The following is a 23,892-nucleotide window of genomic DNA, read 5'->3' as shown; positions in this document are numbered from 1 at the left end:
CTCTTCCATAAAAATTACAAGAAATTTCCTATTTTTTCCTATTAACACAACCCCTGCCAATATGCCCTATTATGGATATGGACGTCAAAAAGGAGGTACCTGTGCTCGATCCCTCCATTACACACTCCAAGGGCCTCAGAGGCATCACATATTGTACTACTGTAGTACAATAGTAGTACAGGTGAACTGGGGCCAAACACTGCTGCATTTGCCACGCAGTAGCCAAAAAACCCCAAATAAGTGGCTACCAACACGTCTCTCTTCCTGAGTGGTGAGTGGCATATATATATATATATATATATATATATATGTATGTATGTGTATGTATATATGTATGTATGTGTGTGTGTATGTATGTATATATGTATGTATATGTGTGTGTGTTGTGAGGTAGCGCTGTCATTCAAGGTTGGGGGACACTCGCTTGGCAGCAAATAAATCACATCCGGTACGGGTTTTCCATAAAACCATATCAGTCCATGAGATTTATTCACCATCATAAACCACAGCTGCAATATACAACAGCGTAGCGTCCATTATATAGCTTCACATTACAGCATAGCGTCCATTAAACAGGCTATTTAGCCCCAGGGTTATCTCACCCACATCAGGGTTCCCATATGGCTGTTTCTCCAGGCTGCAGACATCCACACACTCCTCGGGGACTCTCAGACACTGGCCGCCATTACACACACAGCCGCTCCACAGGCTGTTAGCGAGGAGATCCTTCTCCTCACAGGACCTTCCAAACTGGACCAATCAGGTCCCAGCATTCACCTCTTGTGACCTACCCTGGCCACCTTATATGGTCCGTAGCCACGCCCACTGGGTCACATGGCTATGACCTCATCACAGGTCCTTCACACACTTATAAAGCCTTTTACTACAGGCATTTTCAGACACACCCCTGGGTGGATTTGTAGGTAACCAGAACCCGCCCATCTCTCTAGTTACCTGAAGACTTCTTCCTTACACTTAGAAACAACACATCAGCAATGATATTGCTGATCACACATACACAAGTCTCCATCTCAAAGCCACCCACTTTGAGATACATAACTATCCTTCAGGATTCTGCCACTCATCCGTTCTCTTGGGACATTCACACAGTGCCCCTAGTGGACAGAGTGGTCATTACACCACAGTGTGTATATGTATGTATGTGTGTATATATATATTTATTTATGCTTGTGTGTGTATATGTACAGTCATGGCCAAAAGTTTTGAGAATGACACAAATATTATATTTTCACATGATCTGCTGGCCTCTGGTTTTTATGTGTGTTTGTCAGATGTTTTTATCACATACAGAAATATAATTGCAATCATATTATGAGTAGCAAAAGGTTATATTGACAGTTAGAATGAGTTAATACAGCAAGTCAATATTTGCAGTGTGGACCCTTCTTCTTCAGGACCTCAGCAATTCTCCCTGGCATGCTCTCAATCAACTGACTATCAACTATCCTGACTGATAGCAGTCCATTCTTGCAAAATCAATGTTTTTATTTTGTCTGAATTTGAAGTTTTTTGTTTGTCCACCCGTCTCTTGATGATTGACCACAAGTTCTCAATGGGATTAAGATCTGGGGAGTTTCCAGGCCATGGTCCCAAAATCTCTATGTTTTGTTCCCTGAGCCATTTAGTTATCACCTTTGCTTTATGGCAAGGTGCTCCATCATGTTGAAAAAGGCATTGTTGATCGCCAAACTGCTCTTGGACGGTTGGGAGAAGTTGCTCTTGGAGGACATTCTGGTACCATTCTTTATTCATGGCTGTGTTTTTAGGAAAGACTGAGAGAGAGCCCATTCCCTTGGCTGAGAAGCCACCCCACACATGAATGGTTTCAGGATGCTTGACAGTTGGCATGAGACAAGACTGGTGGTAGCGCTTACCTGGTCTTCTCCGAATAAGCCGTTTTCCAGATGTCCCAAACAATCGAAAAGGGGATTCATCAGAGAAAATGACTTTACCCCAGTCCTCAGCAGTCCACTCCCTGTACCTCTTGCAGAATATCAGTCTGTCCATGATGTTTTTCCTGGAGAGAAGTGGCTTCTTTGCTGCCCTCCTTGAGACCAGGTCTTGCTCCAAGAGTCTCCGCAGATGCACTCATACCTGCCTGCTGCCATTCCTGAGCAAGCTCTGCACTCTGGTAGCTCGATCCCGCAGCTGAAACACTTTTAAGAGACGGTCCTGGCGCTTGCTGGTCTTTCTTGGGCGCACTGGAGCCTTTTTGGCAACAAGGGAACCTCTCTCCTTGAAGTTCTTGATGATGCGATAGATTGTTGACTGAGGTGCAATCTTTCTAGCTGCGATACTCTTCCCTGTTAGGCCATTTTTGTGCAGTGCAATGATGACTGCACGTGTTTCTTTAGCGATAACCATGGTTAACAGAAGAGAAACAATGATACCAAGCACCAGCCTCCTTTTAAAGTGTCCAGTGGTGTCATTCTTACTTAATCATGACAGATTGATCTCCAGCCCTGTCCTCATCAACACCCACACCTGTGTTAATGGAGCAATCACTGAAACGATGTTAGCTGGTCCTTTTAAGGCAGGGCTGCAATGATGTTGAAATGTGTTTTGGGGGATAAAGTTCATTTTCTAGGCAAATATTGACTTTGCAAGTAATTGCTGTTAAGCTGATAACTCTTTATAACATTCTGGAGTATATGCAAATTGCCATTAGAAAAAATGAAGCAGTAGACTTTGTAAAAATTAATATTTGTGTCATTCTCAAAACTTTTGGCCATGACTGTATGAATGTGTGTGTGTGTATGTATGTGTGTGTGTGTGTATATATGAATGTATGTATATGTATGAATGTGTGTGTGTATATGTATGTATGTGTGTGTGTGTATATGAATGTACGTATATGTATGTGTGTCTATATGTATGTATGTGTGTGTGTGTATATGAATGTATGTATATGTATGTATGTGTGCATATGTATTTATGTATGTGTGTGTATATGAATGTATGTATATGTGTATGTATGTATGTGTGTGTGTGTATATATGAATGTATGTATATGTATGAATGTGTGTGTGTATATGAATGTATGTATATGTATGTGTGTGTGTGTATATGTATATATGTATGTATGTGTGTATATATGAATGTATGTATATGCATGTATGTGTGTGTATATATGTATGCATGTGTGTACAGTTGTGGCCAAAAGTATTGACAATACCGGAAATTCTTTCAGATAATACTCAGTTTCTTCCTGAAAATGATTGCAAACTCAAATTCTTTGGTATTATTATGTTCATTTAATTTGTCTTAAATGAAAAAACACAAAAAGAATTGTCCTAAAGCCAAATTGGATATAATTCCACACCAAACATAAAAAAGAGGGTGGACAAAAGTATTGGCACTGTTCGAAAAATCATGTGATGCTTCTCTAATTTGTGTAATTAACAGCACCTGTAACTTACCTGTGGCACCTAACAGGTGTTGGCAATAACAAAATCACACTTGCAGCCAGTTGACATGGATTAAAGTTGACTCAATCTCTGTCCTGTGTCCTTGTGTGTACCACATTGAGCATGGAGAAAAGAAAGAAGACCAAAGAACTGTCTGAGGAATTGAGAAACCAAATTGTGAGTAAGCATGAGCAATCTCAAGGCTACAAGTCCATCTCCAAAGACCAGAATGTTCCTGTGTCTACCATGCGCAGTGTCATCAAGAAGTTTAACCCCTTCACCCCCAAGGGTGGTTTGCACGTTCATGACCGGGCCAATTTTTACAATTCTGACCACTGTACCTTTATGAGGTCATAACTCTGGAACGCTTCCATTGATCCCGGTGATTCTGACATTGTTTTCTCGTGACATATTGTACTTCATGTTAGTGGTAAAATTTCATTCAAATAACTTGCGTTTATTTGTGAAAAAATTGGAAATTTGGCAAAAATTTTGAAAATTTCGCAATTTTCCAACTTTGAATTTTTATGCCCTTAAATCACAGAGATACGGCACACAAAAAACTTGATAAGTAACATTTCCCACATGTTTACTTTACATCAGCACAATTTTGCAACCAAAATTTTTTTTTGTTAGGAAGTTATAAGGGTTAAAAGTTGACCAGCGATTTCTCATTTTTACAACACCATTTTATTTTTAGGACCACATCACATTTGAAGCCACTTTGAGGGGTCTATATGATAGAAAATACCCAAAAGTGACACCATTCTAAAAACTGAACCCCTTAAGGTGCTCAAAACCACATTCAAGAAGTTTATTAACCCATTAGGTGCGTCACAGGAATTTTTTTGAATATTTAAAAAGAAATGAACATCTAACTTTTTTTCACAAAAAAAATACTTCAGGTTCAATTTTTTTTATTTTACCAAGGGTAACAGGAGAAATTGGACTGCAAAAGTTATTGTGCAATTTGTCCTGAGTACGCTGATACCTGATTTGTGGGGGGGAACGACTGTTTCGGCGCATGGCAGAGCTCAGAATGGAAGGAGCGCCGTTTGACTTTTCAATGCAAAATTGGCTGGAATTCAGATCGGACGCCATGTCACGTTTGGAGAGTCCCTGATGTACCTAAACAGTGGAAACCCCCTACAAGTGACCCCATTTTGGAAACTAGACCCCCCAAGGAACTTATCTAGATATGTGGTGAGAACTTTGAACCCACAAGGGCTTTACAGAAGTTTATAACGTACAGCGGTACAATTAAAAAATCATATTTTTTCCACAAAAATGATCTTTTCACCCCAATTTTTATTTTCCCAAGGGTAACACGACCCTAAAAGTTATTGTGCAATTTGTCCTGAGTACGCTGATACCCCACATGTGGGGGTAAACCACTATTTGGGCGCATGGCAGAGCTCGGAAGGGAAGCAATGCCATTTGACGTTTTTGGCTGGAATTGAGATCGGACACCATGTCGCGTTTGGAAAACTCCTGATGTACCAAAACAGTGGAAATCCCCCACAAATGACACCATTTTGGAAACTAGACCCCCTAAGGAACTTATCTAGATGTGTGGTGAGAACTTTGAACCCCCATGGGCTTCACAGAAGTTTATAACATAAAGCCATACAATTAAAAAATCATATTTTTTCCACAAAAATGATCTTTTCACCCTCAATTCTTATTTTTGCAAGGGTAACAGGACCGTAAAAGTTATTGTGCAATTTGTTCTGAGTACGCTGATACCCAACATGTGGGGGTAAACCACTATTTGGGCGCATGGCAGAGCTCGGAAGGGAAGCAGCGCCATTTGACGTTTTTGGCTGGAATTGAGATCGGACACCATGTCGCGTTTGGAAAACTCCTGATGTACCAAAACAGTGGAAACCCCCCCACAAATGACACCATTTTGGAAACTAGACCCCCTAAGGAACTTATCTAGATGTGTGGTGAGCACTTTGACCCCCCCAGTGCTTCACAGAAGTTTATAATGCCCGGGCGTGAAAATAAATAATTCGTATTTTTTCCACAAACATGATCTTTTAGTCACCATTTTTTTATTTTCCAAAGGGTACAAGGAGAAATTGGACCCCAAAAGTTGTTGTCCAATTTGTCCTGAGTATGCTGATACCCCATATGTGGGAGAAAACTACTGTATGGGCACACGTCGGAGCTCGGAAGGGAAGTAATGACGTTTTGGAATGCAGACTTTGATGGAATGGTCTGCGGGTGTCATGTTGCCTTTGGAGAGCCCCTAATGTACCTAAACAGTGGAAACCCCCCACAAATGACACCATTTTGTAAACTAGACCCCCCAAGGAACTTATCTAGATGTGTGGTGAGCACTTTGAACCCCCCAGTGCTTCACAGAAGTTTATAACGCCCGGGCGTGAAAATAAAAAATTCGTATTTTTTCCACAAACATGATCTTTTAGTCACCATTTTTTTATTTTCCCAAGGGTACCAGGAGAAATTGGACCCCAAAAGTTGTTGTCCAATTTGTCCTGAGTATGCTGATTCCCCATATGTGGGTGAAAACTACTGTATGGGCACACGTCGGGGTTCGGAAGGGAAGTAGTGACGTTTTGGTATGCAGACTTTGATGGAATGGTCTGCGAGTGTCATGTTGCCTTTGGAGAGCCCCTAATGTACCTAAACAGTGGAAACCCCCCACAAATGACCCCATTTTGAAAACTAGACCCACTAAGGAACTTATCTAGATGTGAGGTGAGCACTTTGAACCCCCAAGGGCTTCACAGAAGTTTATAATGCCAGGGCATGAAAATAAAAAAATGGTATTTTTTCCAGAAACATGATCAATTAGTCCCCAATTTTTTCATTTTCCCAAGGGTAACAGGAGAAATTGGACCCCAAAAGTTGTTGTCCAATTTGGCCTGAGTACGCTGACACCCCATATGTGGGATAAAACTACTGTATGGACACACATCGGGGCTCGGAAGGGAAGCAGTGACGTTTTGGAATGCAGACTTTGATGGAATGGTCTGCGGGTGTCATGTGCGTTTGGAGAGCCCCTGATGTACCTAAACTATTGAAACTCCCCACAAGTGACCCCATTTTGGACACTAGACCCCCCACGGAACTTATCTAGATGTGTGGTGAGCACTTTGAACCCCCAAGTGCTTCACAGAAGTTTATAACACTCGGACGTGAAAATAAAAAAATCATTTTTTTCCACAAAAATGATATTTTTGCCCCCAATTTTTTATTTTCCTAAGGGTAACAGGAGAAATTGGACCCCAAAAATTGTTTTGCAATTTGTCCTGAGTAGGCTGATACCCTACATGTGGGGGTAAAACACTGTTTGGGCGCATGGCAGAGCTTGGAAGGGAAGGAGCACCATTTGACTTTTTCAACTCAGAATTGGCTGGAATTGAGATCAGACGCCATGTTGCATTTGGAGAGCCCCTGATGTGCCCAAACAGTGGAAACCCCCAATTATAACTCCAACCCTAACCCCAACACACCCCTAACCCTAATCTGAGCCCTAACCCTAGCCCTAGCCCTAACCCTAGCCCTAACCCTAACCCTAGCTCTAACCCTAGCCCTAACCCTAAGCCCTAACCCTAAGGCTGTGTGCACACGCTGCGGATTTTGCTGCAGTTCCGCAGCGGTTTTGGCTGCTGCGGACCCCAGTACCATGATTCCCTATGGGAATCAAAAACCGCAGTGCAGACGGTGCGGAATTTTCCGCGCGGATTATCTGCGGTTTTCAATCCGCAGAAAGAATTGACATGTCAATTCTTTCTGCGGATTCTCCTGCGGTTTGCCATCTCCTCTAATGAGGAGATGAAAAACCGCAGGACAAAACCGCAGAGCAATCTGCAGGTAAAACCGCAGGTCTTTTGACCTGCGGTTTCACCTGCGGATTTTACAAAATCCGCGCGGATGAATCCGCACCTAATCCGCAGCGTGTGCACACAGCCTTACCCTAACGGGTAAATGGAGATAGATACTTTTTTTTTTAGTTTTATTATTTTTCCCTAACTAAGGAGGTGATAACGGGGGGTTTGATTTACTATTTATGGCGGTTTTTATGTTTGGCGGCTGTCGCACGCTAAAAGACGCTTTTTATTGTAAAATAGTTTTTGCATCACCACATTTTGAGAGCTATAATTTTTCCGTATTTTGACCCACTGAGTCATGTGAGGTCTTATTTTTTGCGGGACGAGTTGACGTTTTTATTGGTACCATTTTCGGGCACGTGACATTTTTTGATCGCTTTTTATTCCTATTTTTGGGACGCAGAATGAACAAAAACCAGCGTTTCATGAATTTCTTTTGGGGGGTGCGTTTACACCGTTCCGCGTGCGGTAAAATTGATAAAGCGGTTTTATTCTTCGGGTCAGTACGGTTACAGCGATACCTCATTTAGGTCGCTTTTTTATGTTTTTGTCGGTTTTATGCAATGAAAACTATTTTATATAAAAAATAATTATTTTTGCATCGCTTTATTCTGTGAGCTATAACTTTTTTATTTTTTCGCTGATGATGCTGTGTGGCAGCTCGTTTTTTGCGGGACAAGATGACGTTTTCAGCGGTACCATGGATATTTATATGCGTCTTTTTGATCGCGCGATATTACACTTTTTGTTTGGCGGTATGATAAATCATTATTTTTTGCTTCGTTTTTTATTTTTATTTTTTAAGGGGTTCGCTAAAAGGGTTAACTAATGGGACAGTTTTATAGGGCGGGTCATTACGGACGCGGCGATACCTAATATGTGTACTTTTATTGTTTTTTTTTTATTATTTTCAAAAAATGAATTTATTGGGGAATATTTTTTTTTTTTTTTACTAATTTATTTGGCGATTTTTTTTAATTTATTTTTACATTTTTTTTTAATTTTTTTTTTACTTTATTACATAGTCCCAGGTGGGACATCACTGTCCTGTGACAGATCGCTGATCTGTCACATCACAGATCACTGTGACAGATCAGCAATCTGTCACAGGCATTGAAGCAGACTTCCTCTTGCCTGCGCTTTGCAGGCACTGAGGAAGCCAGCTTCCTCAGGTCCCCGAAGGCCCCCGTCGCCATCTTGGATTCGGGGGCCTGGAGGATAGGAGCCCCCCGCAGCAGCGCTGCACATTGCGCTGCCGTGGGGGGCTCAGGGAAGCACGGAGGGAGCCCCCTCCCTGCCGATGCTTCCCTTTAACTCCCGGTACACCGCGATCATGTTTGATCATGGTGTGCAAGGGGTTAACGTGTCGGGGGGCGGTCCGTGACCGCCCCTGACACATAGTGCCGGGTGTCAGCTGTGATAATCAGCTGACACCCGGCCGCGATCAGCGGCGCTCACCACGTGGGCGCCGCTGATCGCGGTAGACGTACTATCCCGTCCACGGTCATACGGGCCCGGGTACCGTGGACGGGATAGTACGTCGGATGTCAGGAAGGGGTTTAATCCCATGGCACTGTGGCTAACCTCCCTAGATGTGGACGGAAAAGAAAAATTGACAAGAGATTTCAACACAAGATTGTGCGGATGTTGGATAAAGAACCTCGACTAACGTCCAAACAAGTTCAAGCTGCCCTGCAGTCCGAGGGTACAACAGTGTCAACCCGTACTATCTGTCGGCGTCTGAATGAAAAGGGACTGTATGGTAGGAGACCCAGGAAGACCCCACTTCTAACCCCGAGACATAAAAAAGCCAGGCTGGAGTTTGCCAAAACTTACCTGAAAAAGTCTAAAATGTTTTGGAAGAATGTTCTCTGGTCAGATGAGACAAAAGTAGAGCTTTTTGGGCAAAGGCATCAACATGGAGTTTACAGGAGAAAAAAAAGAGGCATTCAAAGAAAAGAACACGGTCCCTACAGTCAAACATGGCGGAGGTTCCCTGATGTTTTGGGGTTGCTTTGCTGCCTCTGGCACTGGATTGCTTGACCGTGTGCACGGCAATATGAAGTCTGAAGACTACCAACAAATTTTGCAGCATAATGTAGGGCCCAGTGTGAGAAAGCTGGGTCTCACTCAGAGGTCATGGGTCTTCCAGCAGGACAATGACCCAAAACACACTTCAAAAAGCACTAGAAAATGGTTTGAGAGAAAGCACTGGAGACTTCTAAGGTGGCCATCAATGAGTCCAGACCTGAATCCCATAGAACACCTGTGGAGAGATCTAAAAATGGCAGTTTGGAGAAGGCACCCTTCAAATATCAGGGACCTGGAGCAGTTTGCCAAAGAAGAATGGTCTAAAATTCCAGCAGAGCATTGTAAGAAACTCAGTGATGGTTACCGGAAGCGGTTGGTCACAGTTATTTTGGCTAAAGGTTGTGCAACCAAGTATTAGGCTGAGGGTGCCAATACTTTTGTCTGGCCCATTTTTGGAGTTTTGTGTGAAATGATCAATGTTTTGGTTTTTGCTTCATTCTCTTTTGTGTTTTTTTCATTTAAGACAAATTAAATGAAGATAATAATACCAAAGAATTTGTGTTTGCAATCATTTTCAGGAAGAAACTGAGTATTATCTGACAGAATTGCAGGGGTGTCAATACTTTTGGCCACAACTGTATATAGCACCATTAATTCCTCAGCACTTTACAGACATTATTGGCTTCTATGCAAAACATATAGCCATAACATATGCACAATATGACACAAAGCTGTAATTTATACTGCAAGGTATATGATTTTTGTGGGACTTCCTAAAGTGACAAATATACTCGATTACACAGTGGAAAAAAAGGAGGCATGGTAATACATGTGTCACTTGAATGTCTGCCAAAGAGACACCTTTTCAGCATAGGTTTGGGTCATTATAACCTAAGGGTCCACTAAATGGACGGATTGCTTGCTGATCTGCAGGGTTTACACAGGCTGACCGCTCTGCAGACGCACACTGAACGATCAGTATTAGATAGGCTGCTATTGTTCTAGGCAGTAGGGTGAAGAGACGAAAAACAAGGAACCACTTGGCGCTGCTGGAAAGATGATGGGTCATGGAGATATGGTCAGCTTATTGAGACTGCGCTTTTCAGTACCGAATACCCGTACAGTGATAAAATGCATATCCTCAATAAAGTGACCCTACCTCTGTCTATAGGCCGTCACGCTTTCTGGCATCGATCAGTGGTTGCTTGTTTTTTTTTTTTCTCTACACATTACAGAACTTATTGCAGTTGCCATCGTGAATAACTGGCACAAGGGGGTGCAGACGCTGCTCTACTCGCCACGAGTTTTTGGATAGTTACTCCAGTTATAAGCACTAGTGATGAGAGAACACGTGGATGTTCAGGTTTGACGAATATTCAGTAAAAAGTTTGATAGAAGTCATAGGGGACCCAAACTTTGGTGCTTTAAAATTGCTATAAAATGGTCATAGTCAGGGCTAGGGGGCTACAAAAGGAAGCTATATGGGGGTAAGAGCCGTATATCTGCCCTGCAAACAAATGTGGATAGGAAAATTACAAAGAATTTAAAAAAAAGGAGAGGAGGCGGTATCCAAAACTGGTTTTCTGGGTTGTTTTTTTGTTCTTGTTAGGGAACTGACTTAAAATAACATAGAATTAAAAATAAAATAATCTAGAACCAGGAGGCAGAGGTCCAAGTGAAGGAGGAGGTTGAGGTCGAAGAGGCGGAGAGGTAGCAAACACTAGCTTTGTGCTTATTTATTTGAGGAGGGGGTACTCTTAGCCCCATTACGACCGCTGATACGAAGTTTAACAGCAGCAGTTAAGGGAACTTATTCCTCAGTGTCACTTTTTAACGGGACTGAGAAATAAATTTATAGAGCCACCCAGCATCGGAAAATCTCTGGGGTTTCGGCTACCAGGAGTAGAACATGATTTGGGTCAATTTTTATAGTCCCCTGTCACGTAATTGCCGTTGTTCACTGAATAACGGCGATCGGAAAAAAAAGTCTGACATTCCATTCATTTCTCTCTCCTCAGATATGATGTAGCATACCAGAGGAGAGCTAAATGGGGTCCTCCAAGCCCCCTCCCAGACACCTCCACCATCCCCGGATCTTCCTGCTCTGTCTCCCGGCCCTCCACATCATCTTCCTGGAGGAAAATGCACACGCCAAGATCTGCCAGCTGGTACCTGGCAACAATAGGAGATTTTTCCTATTGGTTCATTTTGATCACTGTGACATACCCTATCACAGTGATCAAAATAATAAAATAGTTAATCAAACCCCTCTGTCACCCCTTAGCAAGACAAAAATAAAAAATCATTTTTTACATTCTTTGCAGTTATTGTGAGGGTTGGGCTTAGAACTGGAGTTTGGGTTGGCGTTAAGGTTGGGGTTAGGGTTCTGTAGGGGTTGGGGTTGTGCTGGGTTTAGGGTTGTGCTGAGTTTAGGGTAGTGTTGGGGCTACAGCTGTTGTTAGGGTTGTGGTTAGGGTTGGGATTAAGGTTAGGGTTAGGGGTGTGTTGGGGTTAGGCTTGGGTTTAGGGCTGAGGCTAGGACTGGAGTTAGAATTGGGGGGTTTCCACTGTTTAGCACATCAGGGGGTCTCCAACATGATGCCCGCCATCGATGCCAGACAATTTTGCGTTCAAAAAGTCAAACGATGCTCTCTCTCTTCTGAGCCCTGCCATGCACCCAAACAGTGGATTTCCCCCACATATGGAGTATCGGTGTAAAAAAAAGTAGTCTTTTACCCAAATCCTCTACATTATGGAGTTCGCTATTTGGTCCTTTTCCTTTAGATTCATTGTTCTTGACAAAGGAAGTACCGTTTACACAGGACAAAGCACTGCCAAGAATGATGATCTTTAGACAAACCAGGAAGTAATTTCACACGACAAACGAGTTATGCTCACTGATAGGCAGCCTGTTAAGACTGTTCCTAGGAACACCTGTTTACAATAATTGTGCAGCATAACGATATGATAGATAAGGATTTTGTTGGAAATAGGTACCACAATTACAAAATGAACTTAATCTCATAATAATGTATCATTTCCGATATTAAACCAAGTCATTCTATAAAGTAGCGCTGTAATAGATGAAAGTGCTTACCGCGCATAGAGCTGTACCAAGACTCTGTTGTAAATTACTCTGTACGGTAATTAGCCGGTCCGAGGCTGAACAGTTTTAAGGAAGAGTGAGCCGGCATTTTTAGGTTAAAACTTTGAATGTCTATTTGCTTCTTCTTAGACGTTACAACGCGGAGGCATTCTCCAAGGCATGCGTCATAAAGCACAGTTTACGAATATGCAAATAAAGTCCGTGGAGCCTCATTTAAGAGTCTCAAACACGGGACTAGCCAGATCTTCCTCCAGGGAAGGACCCAGCCAAGGGGTGGCTCCTTTCGGAAGCCACCATTACCACCATATTAAGTGGCCCTTTAAGTCAATATCCAGCTCTTTACGAGTTTACAGATATGACAAGGGAAATACCAAGGCCAGTCAGCTGTCTGTGGATGGATACCTGGCCTTGGTATTTCCCTTGTCATATCTGTAAACTCGTAAAGAGCTGGATATTGACTTAAAGGGCCACTTAATATGGTGGTAATGGTGGTTTCCGAAAGGAGCCACCCCTTGGCTGGGTCCTTCCCTGGAGGAAGATCTGGCTAGTCCCGTGTTTGAGACTCTAAAATGAGGCTCCACGGACTTTATTTGCATATTCGTATTTTCCAGGGAGCATTGCACCTAGCATTGCACTGATTGAGCGCCTCTGCCGGCTGCCGCACTGTTTTCTTTGACTGGTCTCCCTGAGGTCAGTGATTGTTTCGTAAAGCGCAGTTTACAACACATGGAGAATGTCGCTGCAATGCAACTTTTAAGTAGATGTAAATAAATATTCAACGTTTTAACCAAAAATGCCGGATCACTTTCTGTGAAGTTCTAAGATTCTAGATTATTACTAAAGCAAATCTGTAAAGTCACTGCAAGAAAAAATGCAAGGGGAACCCAAAGTTCTCTTCTCTGTCCATAATCAAACATGCATTTCCTACATACCTTCCAACATTTAGGCTTACAATGTACGAGACAAAAACGTCAAATAAGGATTCATTCAAAACACGTTTAATTGAAAATTAGAAAAAACAAAAACACTATGACAAAATATAAAAAGTAAAAAAAAAAGTCTCGGCTTCAGTAAAACTTAACAAAAAATGAACGTCCTTAAGTGTTAGCGCCTGCAGTGATATGCTCTGACAAATCTAACAGCTCTTCCTCTGTCAATCCTAATACACTTGTCACTCAGTATTATCCATCCTCATTACTGACAATGGGAAAGTTTATCTAGGGAACATGTATAAAATCATCCGCTCTTTACAAAAGAGACCATGAAATTTCTTACAAAACACGAGGCGGAAGCATCTCTGACAACAATACCTCTTCTGGCAGGTTTATGCCTTAATTCCTGTCCAGGGGAATAATCTGTGTATTATAAAATGATAGGAAACAATATGCCGGACACGACCAGATACACGAATGATGAAGCCCAGTGGGATGACATGTCACTGTGGATTTACGAAGGCCAATTGTTAAGGATGGGAAACGGGGTCTTAAATTCCAGAAGCAACGTAAACTCCGTGTGACAAATATTTTATATTGTGAAACAAGATTCTCAGAATTACTTTTGACGTATATTTTACTAGATTACAACATGAAGCAAATTCTGAGGATTAACAGTAGACAATAGCTGAGCCCTCGGGACAACACCCTTTGGTATGGCACCTCTCCTGAAGATGAAGGCCAGGGGTCCAGCTGTAAAGGTCACATGAGGCTTCTGAGAGCCACAAGTCTCTGCAACAACATGGCTGCTCAAAAGCCCTCGCAACATCTCTAATTTACCGCAATTTATTCTGTTCCAGCTGACAGAAAAAGCAACAAGAGAATAACCCCCCCCAATCTTGAGCAGCTAAAGGGGCTGGCCACATCAAATATGTTGGGGTTGCAATTTGGTGGCACTTACCAATATCTACAGCTATGGCAAAAATTAAGAGACCACTGCAAAATTTTCAATTTAAAATAAAGAAATGCCCAGTAACTTTTAGACACAATTGGTGACATGTACAGGTAAACCGCCGTATCCGTACAAATTCCACTACATACAAATACTCAAAAAATAGGAGAACAAACGGAGCAAAGGATTCAATAGAGCAAAAAATTACAAATTTATTAGTCACAGTGCAATCTAGATATCATAAAAAAGCATAATAGCAGAACACAGGACAGACACAAAGACAAAGGGAAAAAGGTCCCGTGCATCATACTATGTACCAATCCAATCAGCCATGGCACAAGTCACACAATGTGACTGGCTGTATACAAAGTGGAAGCAAGCTATACCCCATAATCTCCTAAATATAAAACCCAAGTGGGCCAATAGACATATATGAGGAGGGAAACTTACCACCAGATATGTGCATGTACCCAGGACAGAGGGTGAGACCCCAAAGCGCATTTCGCGTCCACTCAGGCCGCTTTCTCCTTGAGAAACGCGCATCAGGGTAGACTGTTCTTGCCGTGCACTTCACCCCAGGTGCCATTTGCCATTCCTTTTGTAGGTCACTTGATGTCATCCTGCGGTTGCTGAGTGACATTCGAATAAGATGATGGTCATCCGGGTCAGTGGAGAGTCGTTTATGCCCTCTGCCGATCTGTAGTTTTATTGTCCCCAAAGTCTGCTTCTTGACCTTGTTGTAATGGACTGCCGTCTTAGAAATTTTAACGATGGTGGCAACATGACACTCACTGTATCCCTCTGCTAGTAAAGCCAGAATTGAGCCCTTCTTTTCCCCACTCAAGACTTTTCTTTTCAACTCCTTTGGCATGGTTAAAAGTTATTTTTTCATTCCTATTACTTGTGGGATATTACTAGCGCTTTTTTGCCATCCAGCTGGTCCTATTGCAAGAGGACTGTGAACACCACAGCAGGGTTTTTTATGCTTTCCTTGGTTAAATAAGATTTGGTTCAGGTGACCACCTAATCAGAAGCACAATAAGTAGAATGAGGTGTACTCTGGTTGGAATTCAACTGACACTGGAATGGAATGGCTGTCAGACATGTAGAATTCAGGTATTTCTCTCTCAGAAAAATGCATAATAAACCTAACTGAGCCTATTGATCTACAAGATTTAGCTAGAGAAATGCAAAACAACACGTAGGACAGAAACCAATTTTCCCCACTTTAGCGCTTGTTCAAACATATTGCTTATAATGTGTTTTTTGTGTGGAAAGACGCAAAGTTATACAGTAACAGTAAAACTACGGAGCATTTTAAAATCTCGTTCTCACAGTGCATTTTGAGATTTTTGACCTGTAGCATTTCTTTTAGAGGAAGCATGTCAATTCTTTAAATGTTATTACTGCAGATTTTTTCCCAATGAGATAAAAGTGGCTTAATGACAAAACCACATAAAAAATGCAGCAAAACGAGAAGTACCGTATGAATTTTTATTTTTAAATAAATTTGTATAACAGGTTGAGGATTTTAATTTGAAATAAAGGACTTTATTCTGGGTGTTTTTTTGTTCACAATACAATGGGATTAGTAATGGAGACTTTCTTATAGACGCCTCTCCATTACTAACCCCCCAGCTGACAATACAAGGCTGACATCAACCCTAGCCCTATTACCTCACTTGCCGCCACCACCACAGGGCAAGTGGGAAGAGCGAGGTGCATATTATAGATGTGCCATTTCTGGAGCATATGAGGGCTGATGTTGGTAGCCTGGGGGAGGCAATATCTCTAACCCCTTCCCAGGCTATTAATATCAACTCACAGCTGTCTGTTTCGCCTTTGCTGGTTTAAATTTATAGGGGGACCCTACGTCATTTTTTTCTGGAGTCATCATACATTCACTAGTAAAGGCTAGGCTCACAGTTGTGAGCGGTTATTAATAGCCTGGGCACTTCATGGGGTATTGTCCAAGGTTATTAAAATAAGCACCCAGCTTTCCCTCCGCTGGTTATGAAAATCGCGGGACAGCCCACACTGTTTTTTTTTTATTTAACTCTTTATTTTACACAGTACAACTCCCATCATAGTCTGCTGGTCGCGTTGAGATCAGCGCAACCAGGAGACAATGATGAGAGCTGCTTTCAGCAGCCGGGCTTTGCCTGAGAACAGTGTGAGCTGTCCCGCTTCTTCCCAGGGGCCGGTACGTGTCACACTGATGACACACGGATGTCGTGTGTGTCACACGGATGTCGTGTGTGTCATCAGTGTGCAGTTTGTGGCATGCGTTTTGCTGTGCTGCGTAAAAAAAAACCTGACATGTCTGCGACTTTTTCACACGGAAACATGGTCCATTTGAAAAACGTGACATGCGCACACCACCATGGAATACAATGGGTGTGCTTATGCCAGTATTTGTGGTCCTTAAAAAACGGACTGCAAATGGACATAAAAAACGGACGTTTGAAGATGGCATTATATTTTTTATTACTTTAAAGAAAGGAATCCAGATCAATTAGAAAACATTTCAATAACTTCACCATGACAATTTCTTCTGATAGTCCTATAGTCTCACTGTGCTAACAGAACAGATTCTGCTTCTACAATGGTGTAGAAATGTTATTTTGTCTAGACACAGTGAATGCCATCATGCTTTTAGTTACCATTCTGGGTATTAATAGATCATTAGATAGATACAAATTTAACAATATCCTCTATTTAATTGAGTGCCACATATTGTGAAATGCGTTGGAACATGTATCAGCAACACTTGTCAAAACAGAGATTCAGTTTAACTATAAACTGGTTTATCAGCTAGTAAGTACTATCAAGGCATCAATTTACAGCTGTTTTGCTCACATAATCAAGTTGTATTCTAAATTTTATTTAAAGTGAATCTGTCACCAAGTTTTTGCTACCCTATCTGAGAGCAGCATGATGTAGGGGCAGAGACCCTGATTTTAGGGGTGTCATTTACTGGGCTGCTTGCCGCCATTTTAATAAAATCCCTGCTTTATCTGCTGCAGCTCTATCAGTTCTCTGAATGCTAAGCCCTATAAAACCCCACCCACCACAATGATTGGCAGCCTTCTCTGTACACTGTGCATAGGCAGAAAGCTGCCAATCAGTGAAGGAGGTGGGGTAATACAGAGCTCATGAAGGACTACACAGCAGCAGGTTTACTGTTCCCTTTACTAATATAATTTCCTTCTGATAACACAATTATTTTATTTAAACTACAGCAAGAATCCCAGTAAGTGACACATCACTGGAATCAGGATCTCTGTCTCTACATAATACTACTCTCAATTTAGATGACAAAATCTCAGTGACAGATTCCCTTTAACCCTTTATGACCTTAGACGTAGCCATACGTCCAGGTCGCCTACGTCATGGTGATTTTGAGCGCAGAGTCTATGAGCGCAATTGCCGCCGGGTGTCAGCTGATTCTGACAGCTGACACCCAGCACCGCTCCTGGAACTTTAACCCCCTGAATACTGCGATCGATATTGGTTGCAGTATTAAGCAAGCAAGCAGAGGGAGGGAGACACCACTGCTCCCTAATCGGGTGCCGATTGTTGCTATGGTCACCGACACATCGCTGATCGGGTTGACAGATTACTGGGAGGGGCTGGTGAGGATCCAGCGGTCATGGTGCACATTGGCACAAATGACAAAGTTAGAGGTAGGTGGAAGGTCCTTAAAGATGATTTCAGGGAATTAGGCTGTAAGCTTAAAGCAAGGACCTCCAAGGTGGTATTTTCGGAAATACTTCCTGTACCACGTGCCATGCCAGAGAGGCAACGGGAGATTAGGGAGGTTAATAAGTGGCTCAGGAATTGGTGTAGGAAGGAGGGGTTTGGGTTCCTGCAGAACTGGTCCGACTTCTCAGTTGGCTACAGGCTCTACGCTAGGGACGGGCTGCATCTCAATGGGGAGGGTGCAGCTGTGCTGGGGGAGAAAATGGCTAGAAGGTTGGAAGAGTGTTTAAACTAGGGACGGGGGGGAGGGTATTCCTTTTATAGGAGGGGAAGACAGTGCAGATAGAGACCTGGGCACAAATAATGACATTGGGGGTGGGGGTGGCATGGGGGGTGGGGTTAGAACAGTTAATAATTTAAGAAAGAATAGAGGTACAGAGAGATACATAAAGTGCATGTATACTAATGCCAGAAGTCTCGCCAACAAAATGGAGGAATTGGAGTTAATGTTGTTGGAACATAATTATGACATGGTGGGGATATCTGAGACATGGCTGGATGAGAGCCATGACTGGGCGGTTAATTTACAGGGCTATAGTCTGTTCAGAAATGACCGTACAAATAAGTGAGGGGGAGGTGTGTGTTTATATGTAAAATCATCCTTAAAACCCATCCTTCGTGAGAATATATATGAATCTAATGAAAATGTAGAGTCCCTGTGGGTAGAGATAAGGGGAGGGGGGAAAAATAATAAATTACTGATAGGGGTTTGTTATAAGTCTCCAAAAATAATGGAAGCAACAGAGAATATCCTCATAAAGCAAATAGATGAAGCAGCGACTCAAGGAGAAGTCATTATTATGGGGGACTTCAACTACCCTGAAATACATTGGGGAACCGAAACCTGCAGTTCCAGCAAAGGTAATAGGTTTCTGACAACGATGAGAGACAATTACCTTTCACAACTGGTTCAGGACCCAACAAGAGGGGGGGCACTGCTAGACCTAATATTAACCAACAGGCCAGACCGCATATCAAATGTAAGGGTTGGGGGTCACTTGGGTAATAGTGATCACAAAATAATAAGTTTTCATGTATCCTTTAATAAGATGTGTAGTAGAGGGGTTACAAGGACACTAAACTTCATGAAGGCAAATTTCCAACGGATGAGAGATGATCTTCGTGCAATTAATTGGGACGATATCCTGAGACATAAAAATACACAAAGAAAATGGGAGACGTTTATTAGCATCCTGAATAGGACCTGTGCACAATACATACCGTATGGGAATAAACATGCGAGAAATAGGAGGAAACCACTATGGCTAAATAGAGCTGTAAGGGGCGCAATAAGAGATAAAAATAAAGCATTTAGAGAATTAAAGCAAGTAGGTAGTGATGAGGCATTAAATAAATACAGAAGATTAAATAAATTCTGTAAAAAGCAAATCAAGACAGAAAAGATTGAGACAGAGAGACTCATTGCCAGAGAAAGTAAAAATAATCCCAAAATATTCTTTAACTACATAAATAGTAAGAAGCTAAAAAATGATAGTGTTGGTCCCCTTAAAAATAGTCTGGGTGAAATGGTGGATGAGGATGAGGAAAAAGCCAATATGCTAAATGACTTTTTTTCAACAGTATTTACACAAGAAAATCCCATGATGGATAACATGATCAGGGATAAAAATTCTCCATTAAATGTCACCTGCTTAACCCAGCAGGAAGTACGGCGGCGTCTACAAATCACTAAAATTGACAAATCCCCGGGCCCGGATGGGATACACCCCCGAGTACTGCAGGAATTAAGCACAGTCATTGATAGACCACTATTTTTAATCTTTAAAGATTCCATAATAACAGGGTCTGTACCACAGGACTGGCGTATAGCAAATGTGGTGCCAATATTCAAAAAGGGGACAAAAACTGAACTTGGAAATTATAGGCCTGTAAGTTTAACCTCAACTGTGGGTAAAATCCTGGAGGGTTTTCTAAGAGATACTATACTGGAGTATCTGAAGAAGAATAAACTCATGACCCAATATCAACATGGGTTTATAAAGGGACCGTTCCTGTCAGACTAATCTGATAAGCTTTTATGAAGAGGTAAGTTCCGGACTGGACCAAGGGAATGCAGTGGACGTGGTGTACATGGACTTTTCAAAAGCTTTTGATACAGTGCCACACAAAAGGTTGATACATAAAATGAGAACAATGGGGATAGGGGAAAATATGTGTAGGTGGGTTAAGAGCTGGCTCAGGGATAGGAAACAAAGGGTGGTTATTAATGGAGCACACTCGGACTGGGTCACAGTTAGCAGTGGGGTACCACAGGGGTCAGTTTTGGGCCCGCTTCTTAACATATTTATTAATGACCTTGTAGGGGGCATAGAGAGTAGAATTTCAATATTTGCAGATGACACTAAACTCTGCAGGGTAATTAATACAGAGGAGGACAATTTTATATTACAGGAGGATTTATGTAAACTAGAAGCTTGGGCTGATAAATGGCAAATGAGCTTTAATGGGGATAAATGTAAGGTCATGCACTTGGGTAGAACGAACAAGTTGTATAATTATGTGCTTAATTGTAAAACACTGGGCAAAACAGTCACTGAAAAAGACCTGGGTGTATGGGTGGACGACAAACTCACATTTAGTGGCCAGAGTCAAGCAGCTGCTGCAAAGGCAAATAAAATAATGGGATGCATTAAAAGAGGCATAGATGCTCATGAGGAGAACATAATTTTACCTCTATATAAGTCACTAGTGCGACCACACTTAGAATACTGTGTACAGTTCTGGTCTCCGGTGTATAAGAAAGACATAGCTGAACTGGAGCGGGTGCAGAGAAGAGCGACCAAGGTTATTAGGGAACTAGGGGGTCTGCAATACCAAGACAGGTTATTACACTTGGGGTTATTTAGTTTGGAGAATCGAAGGCTTAGGGGTGATCTTATTACAATGTATAAATATATGTGGGGACAATACAAAGACCTTTCTAATGATCTTTTTACTCTTAGACCTGTGACGGGGACAAGGGGGCATCCTCTACGTCTGGAGGAAAGAAGGTTTAAGCATACTCACAGACGCGGATTCTTTACTGTAAGAGCAGTGAGACTATGGAACTCTCTGCCATATGATGTTGTAATGAGTGATTCACTACTAAAATTTAAGAAGGGACTGGATGCCTTTCTTGAAAAGTATAATATTACAGGGTATATACACTAGTCTCCTTAATATTGCGTTGATCCAGGGAGCTAGTCTGATTGCCGTATGTGGAGTCGGGAAGGAATTTTTTTCCCCAATGTGAAACTTACAGTTGCCACATGGGTTTTTTTTGCCTTCCTCTGGATCAACATGTTAGGGCAAGTTAGGATAGGATATGGGTTGAACTAGATGGACTTAAAGTCTCCCTTCAACCTTAATTACTATGTTACTATGTTACTATGTTAACATCGTAGTCATTATGACATCCGGGTCACCAGAGCTAGCAAACTTGTTTACACCATGTCCAGAACATGATGTAGCAAGTTTGTCTAAGGCTACTTTCACACTTGCGTCGGTATGGGCCCGTCGCTATGCGTTAGGCCGACGTACCGACGCACGATGTGAAATATTTGCACAATGGGGGCAGCGGATGCAGTTTTTTAACGCATCCGCTGCCCCATTGTAATGTCCGGGGAGGAGGGGGCGGAGTTTCGGCCGCGCATGCGCTGTCGAAAATGGCGGACACGACGCACAAAAAAAAGTTACATGTAACGTTTTCTTGTGCGTCGCGGCCGCCAAAACACGACGCATCCGTCGCACGATGGATGCGACGTGTGGCCATACGTCGCAATGCGTCGCTAATGCAAGTCTATGGAGAAAAAACGCATCCTGCAGGCAACTTTGCAGGATGCGTTTTTTCTCCAAAACGACGCAATGCAACGTACGTCACACGACGCTAGTGTGAAAGTAGCTTAACGCTGACAGTTTCTAAAGCATAGCAATGCAGAAGCTTGCCAAGCGATCAGATTGCAGAAAGAGAAAGTCCCATAGTTGGACAAGGTAAAAAAAAAAAAATGAAAAAAAAAAAAGAGAAAAAAACACACAAAACAATAATAAATATATATATATATATATACACACACACAGTACAGACCAAAAGTTTGGACACAGCTTCTCATTCAAAGAGTTCTCTTTATTTTCATGACTATGAAAATTGCAGATTCACTCTGAAGGCATCAAAACTATGAATTAACACATGTGGAATTATATAATTAACAAAAAAGTGTGAAACAACTGAAAATACTGTATGTCTTATATTCTAGGTTCTACAAAGTAGCCACCTTTTGCTTTGATTACTGCTTTGCACACTCTTGGCATTCTCTTGATGAGCTTCAAGAGGTAGTCACCGGAAATGGTTTTCACTTCACAGGTGGGCCCTGTCAGGTTTAATAAGTGGGATTTCTTGCCTTATAAATGGGGTTGGGACCATCAGTTGTGTTGTGCAGAAGTCTGGTGGATACACAGCTGATAGTCCTACTGAATAGAATGTTAGAATTTGTATTATGGCAAGAAAAAAGCAGCTAAGTAAAAAAAACAAGTGGCCATCATTACTTTAAGAAATGAAGGTCAGTCAGTCCAAAAAATTGGGAAAACTTTGAAAGTGTCCCAAGTGCAGTGGCAAAAACCATCAAGCGCTACAAAGAAACTGGCTCACATGAGGACCGCCCCAGGAAAGGAAGACCAAGAGTCACCTCTGCTGCGGAGGATAAGTTCATCCGAGTTACCAGCCTCAGAAATCCCAGGTTAACAGCAGCTCAGATTAGAGACCAGGTCAGTCAATGCCACACTGAGTTCTACCAGCAGACACATCTCTACAATAACTGTTAAGAGGAGACTTTGTGCAGCAGGCCTTCATGGTAAAATAGCTGCTAGGAAACCACTGCTAAGGACAGGCAACAAGCAGAAGAGACTTGTTTGGGCTAAAGAACACAAGGAATGGACATTAGACCAGTGGAAATCTGTGCTTTGGTCTGATGAGTCCAAATTTGAGATCTTTGGTTCCAACCACCATGTCTTTGTGCGACGCAGAAAAGGTGAAAGGATGGACTCTACATACCTGGTTCCCACCATGAAGCATGGAGGAGGAGGTGTGATGGTACTTTGCTGGTGACACTGTTGGGGATTTATTCAAAATTGAAGGCATACTGAACCAGCATGGCTACCACAGCATCTTGCAGCGGCATGCTATTCCATCCGGTTTGCGTTTAGTTGGACCAGCATTTATTTTTCAACAGGACAATGACCCCAAACACACCTCCAGGCTGTGTAAGGGCTATTTGACCAAGAAGGAGAGTGATAGGGTGCTACACCAGATGACCTGGCCTCCACAGTCACCAGACCTGAACCCAATCGAGAGGGATCGGGGTGAGCTGGACCGCAGAGTGAAGGCAAAAGGGCCAACAAGTGCTAAGCATCTCTGGGAACTCCTTCAAGACTGTTGAAAGACAGCACCAATAAATATTTTTAAGGAAAACAAAAAAAAAAGTACACATATTTGGTATCGCAGCATCCAAAATGACACGACCTATGAAACTGTCCCACTAGTTAACTCCTTTAGTGAAAACTGCCCACCCCCAAAAATGAGGCAAAAAGCGATGCTTTATCATCATACAGCCAAACAAAAACTGAAATAAAACGTGATAAAGATATGAATGTACATAAAAATGGAATAGCTGAAAACGTCATCTTGTCCTGCAGAAGACAAGCTCAATCAGCCAAAAAATAAAAAAGTTATAGCTCTCAGAATAAAGAGGTGCAAAAATAATTATTTTTTCTTTAAAACAGTTTTTATTGTGTGGAAGCGCCAAACCATAAAAAAACCCCAAAC

The 23,892-nt window shown here is 42.1% G+C and overlaps 1 protein-coding gene across 3 annotated transcripts in view; it reads right to left on the bottom strand.

Annotated features, from left to right (window-relative positions):
- Window positions 1-23,892, bottom strand: part of ELP4 (elongator acetyltransferase complex subunit 4) — a 527,861-nt gene that overhangs the window by 135,502 nt on the left and 368,467 nt on the right. Inside the window, exon 10 of one of the 3 annotated variants that reach the window (XM_073576301.1) lies at window positions 3,441-3,582. The exons of the other annotated variants lie outside the window; for them this stretch is intronic. Within the exon in view, the coding sequence (XP_073432402.1) occupies window positions 3,475-3,582 (108 nt within the window). The 3' untranslated portion in view covers window positions 3,441-3,474. The remainder of the gene's footprint in view (window positions 1-3,440; window positions 3,583-23,892) is intronic. 3 annotated transcript variants of the gene reach the window in all.

Source organism: Dendrobates tinctorius, unplaced genomic scaffold (assembly GCF_039654945.1).
Source record: "Dendrobates tinctorius isolate UK_male_01 unplaced genomic scaffold, ASM3965494v1 ptg000048l, whole genome shotgun sequence".
NCBI lineage: Eukaryota > Metazoa > Chordata > Amphibia > Anura > Dendrobatidae > Dendrobates > Dendrobates tinctorius.
The sequence above is the reverse complement of the archived record's forward strand: the minus strand, read 5'-3'. Positions and strand labels throughout refer to the sequence as shown.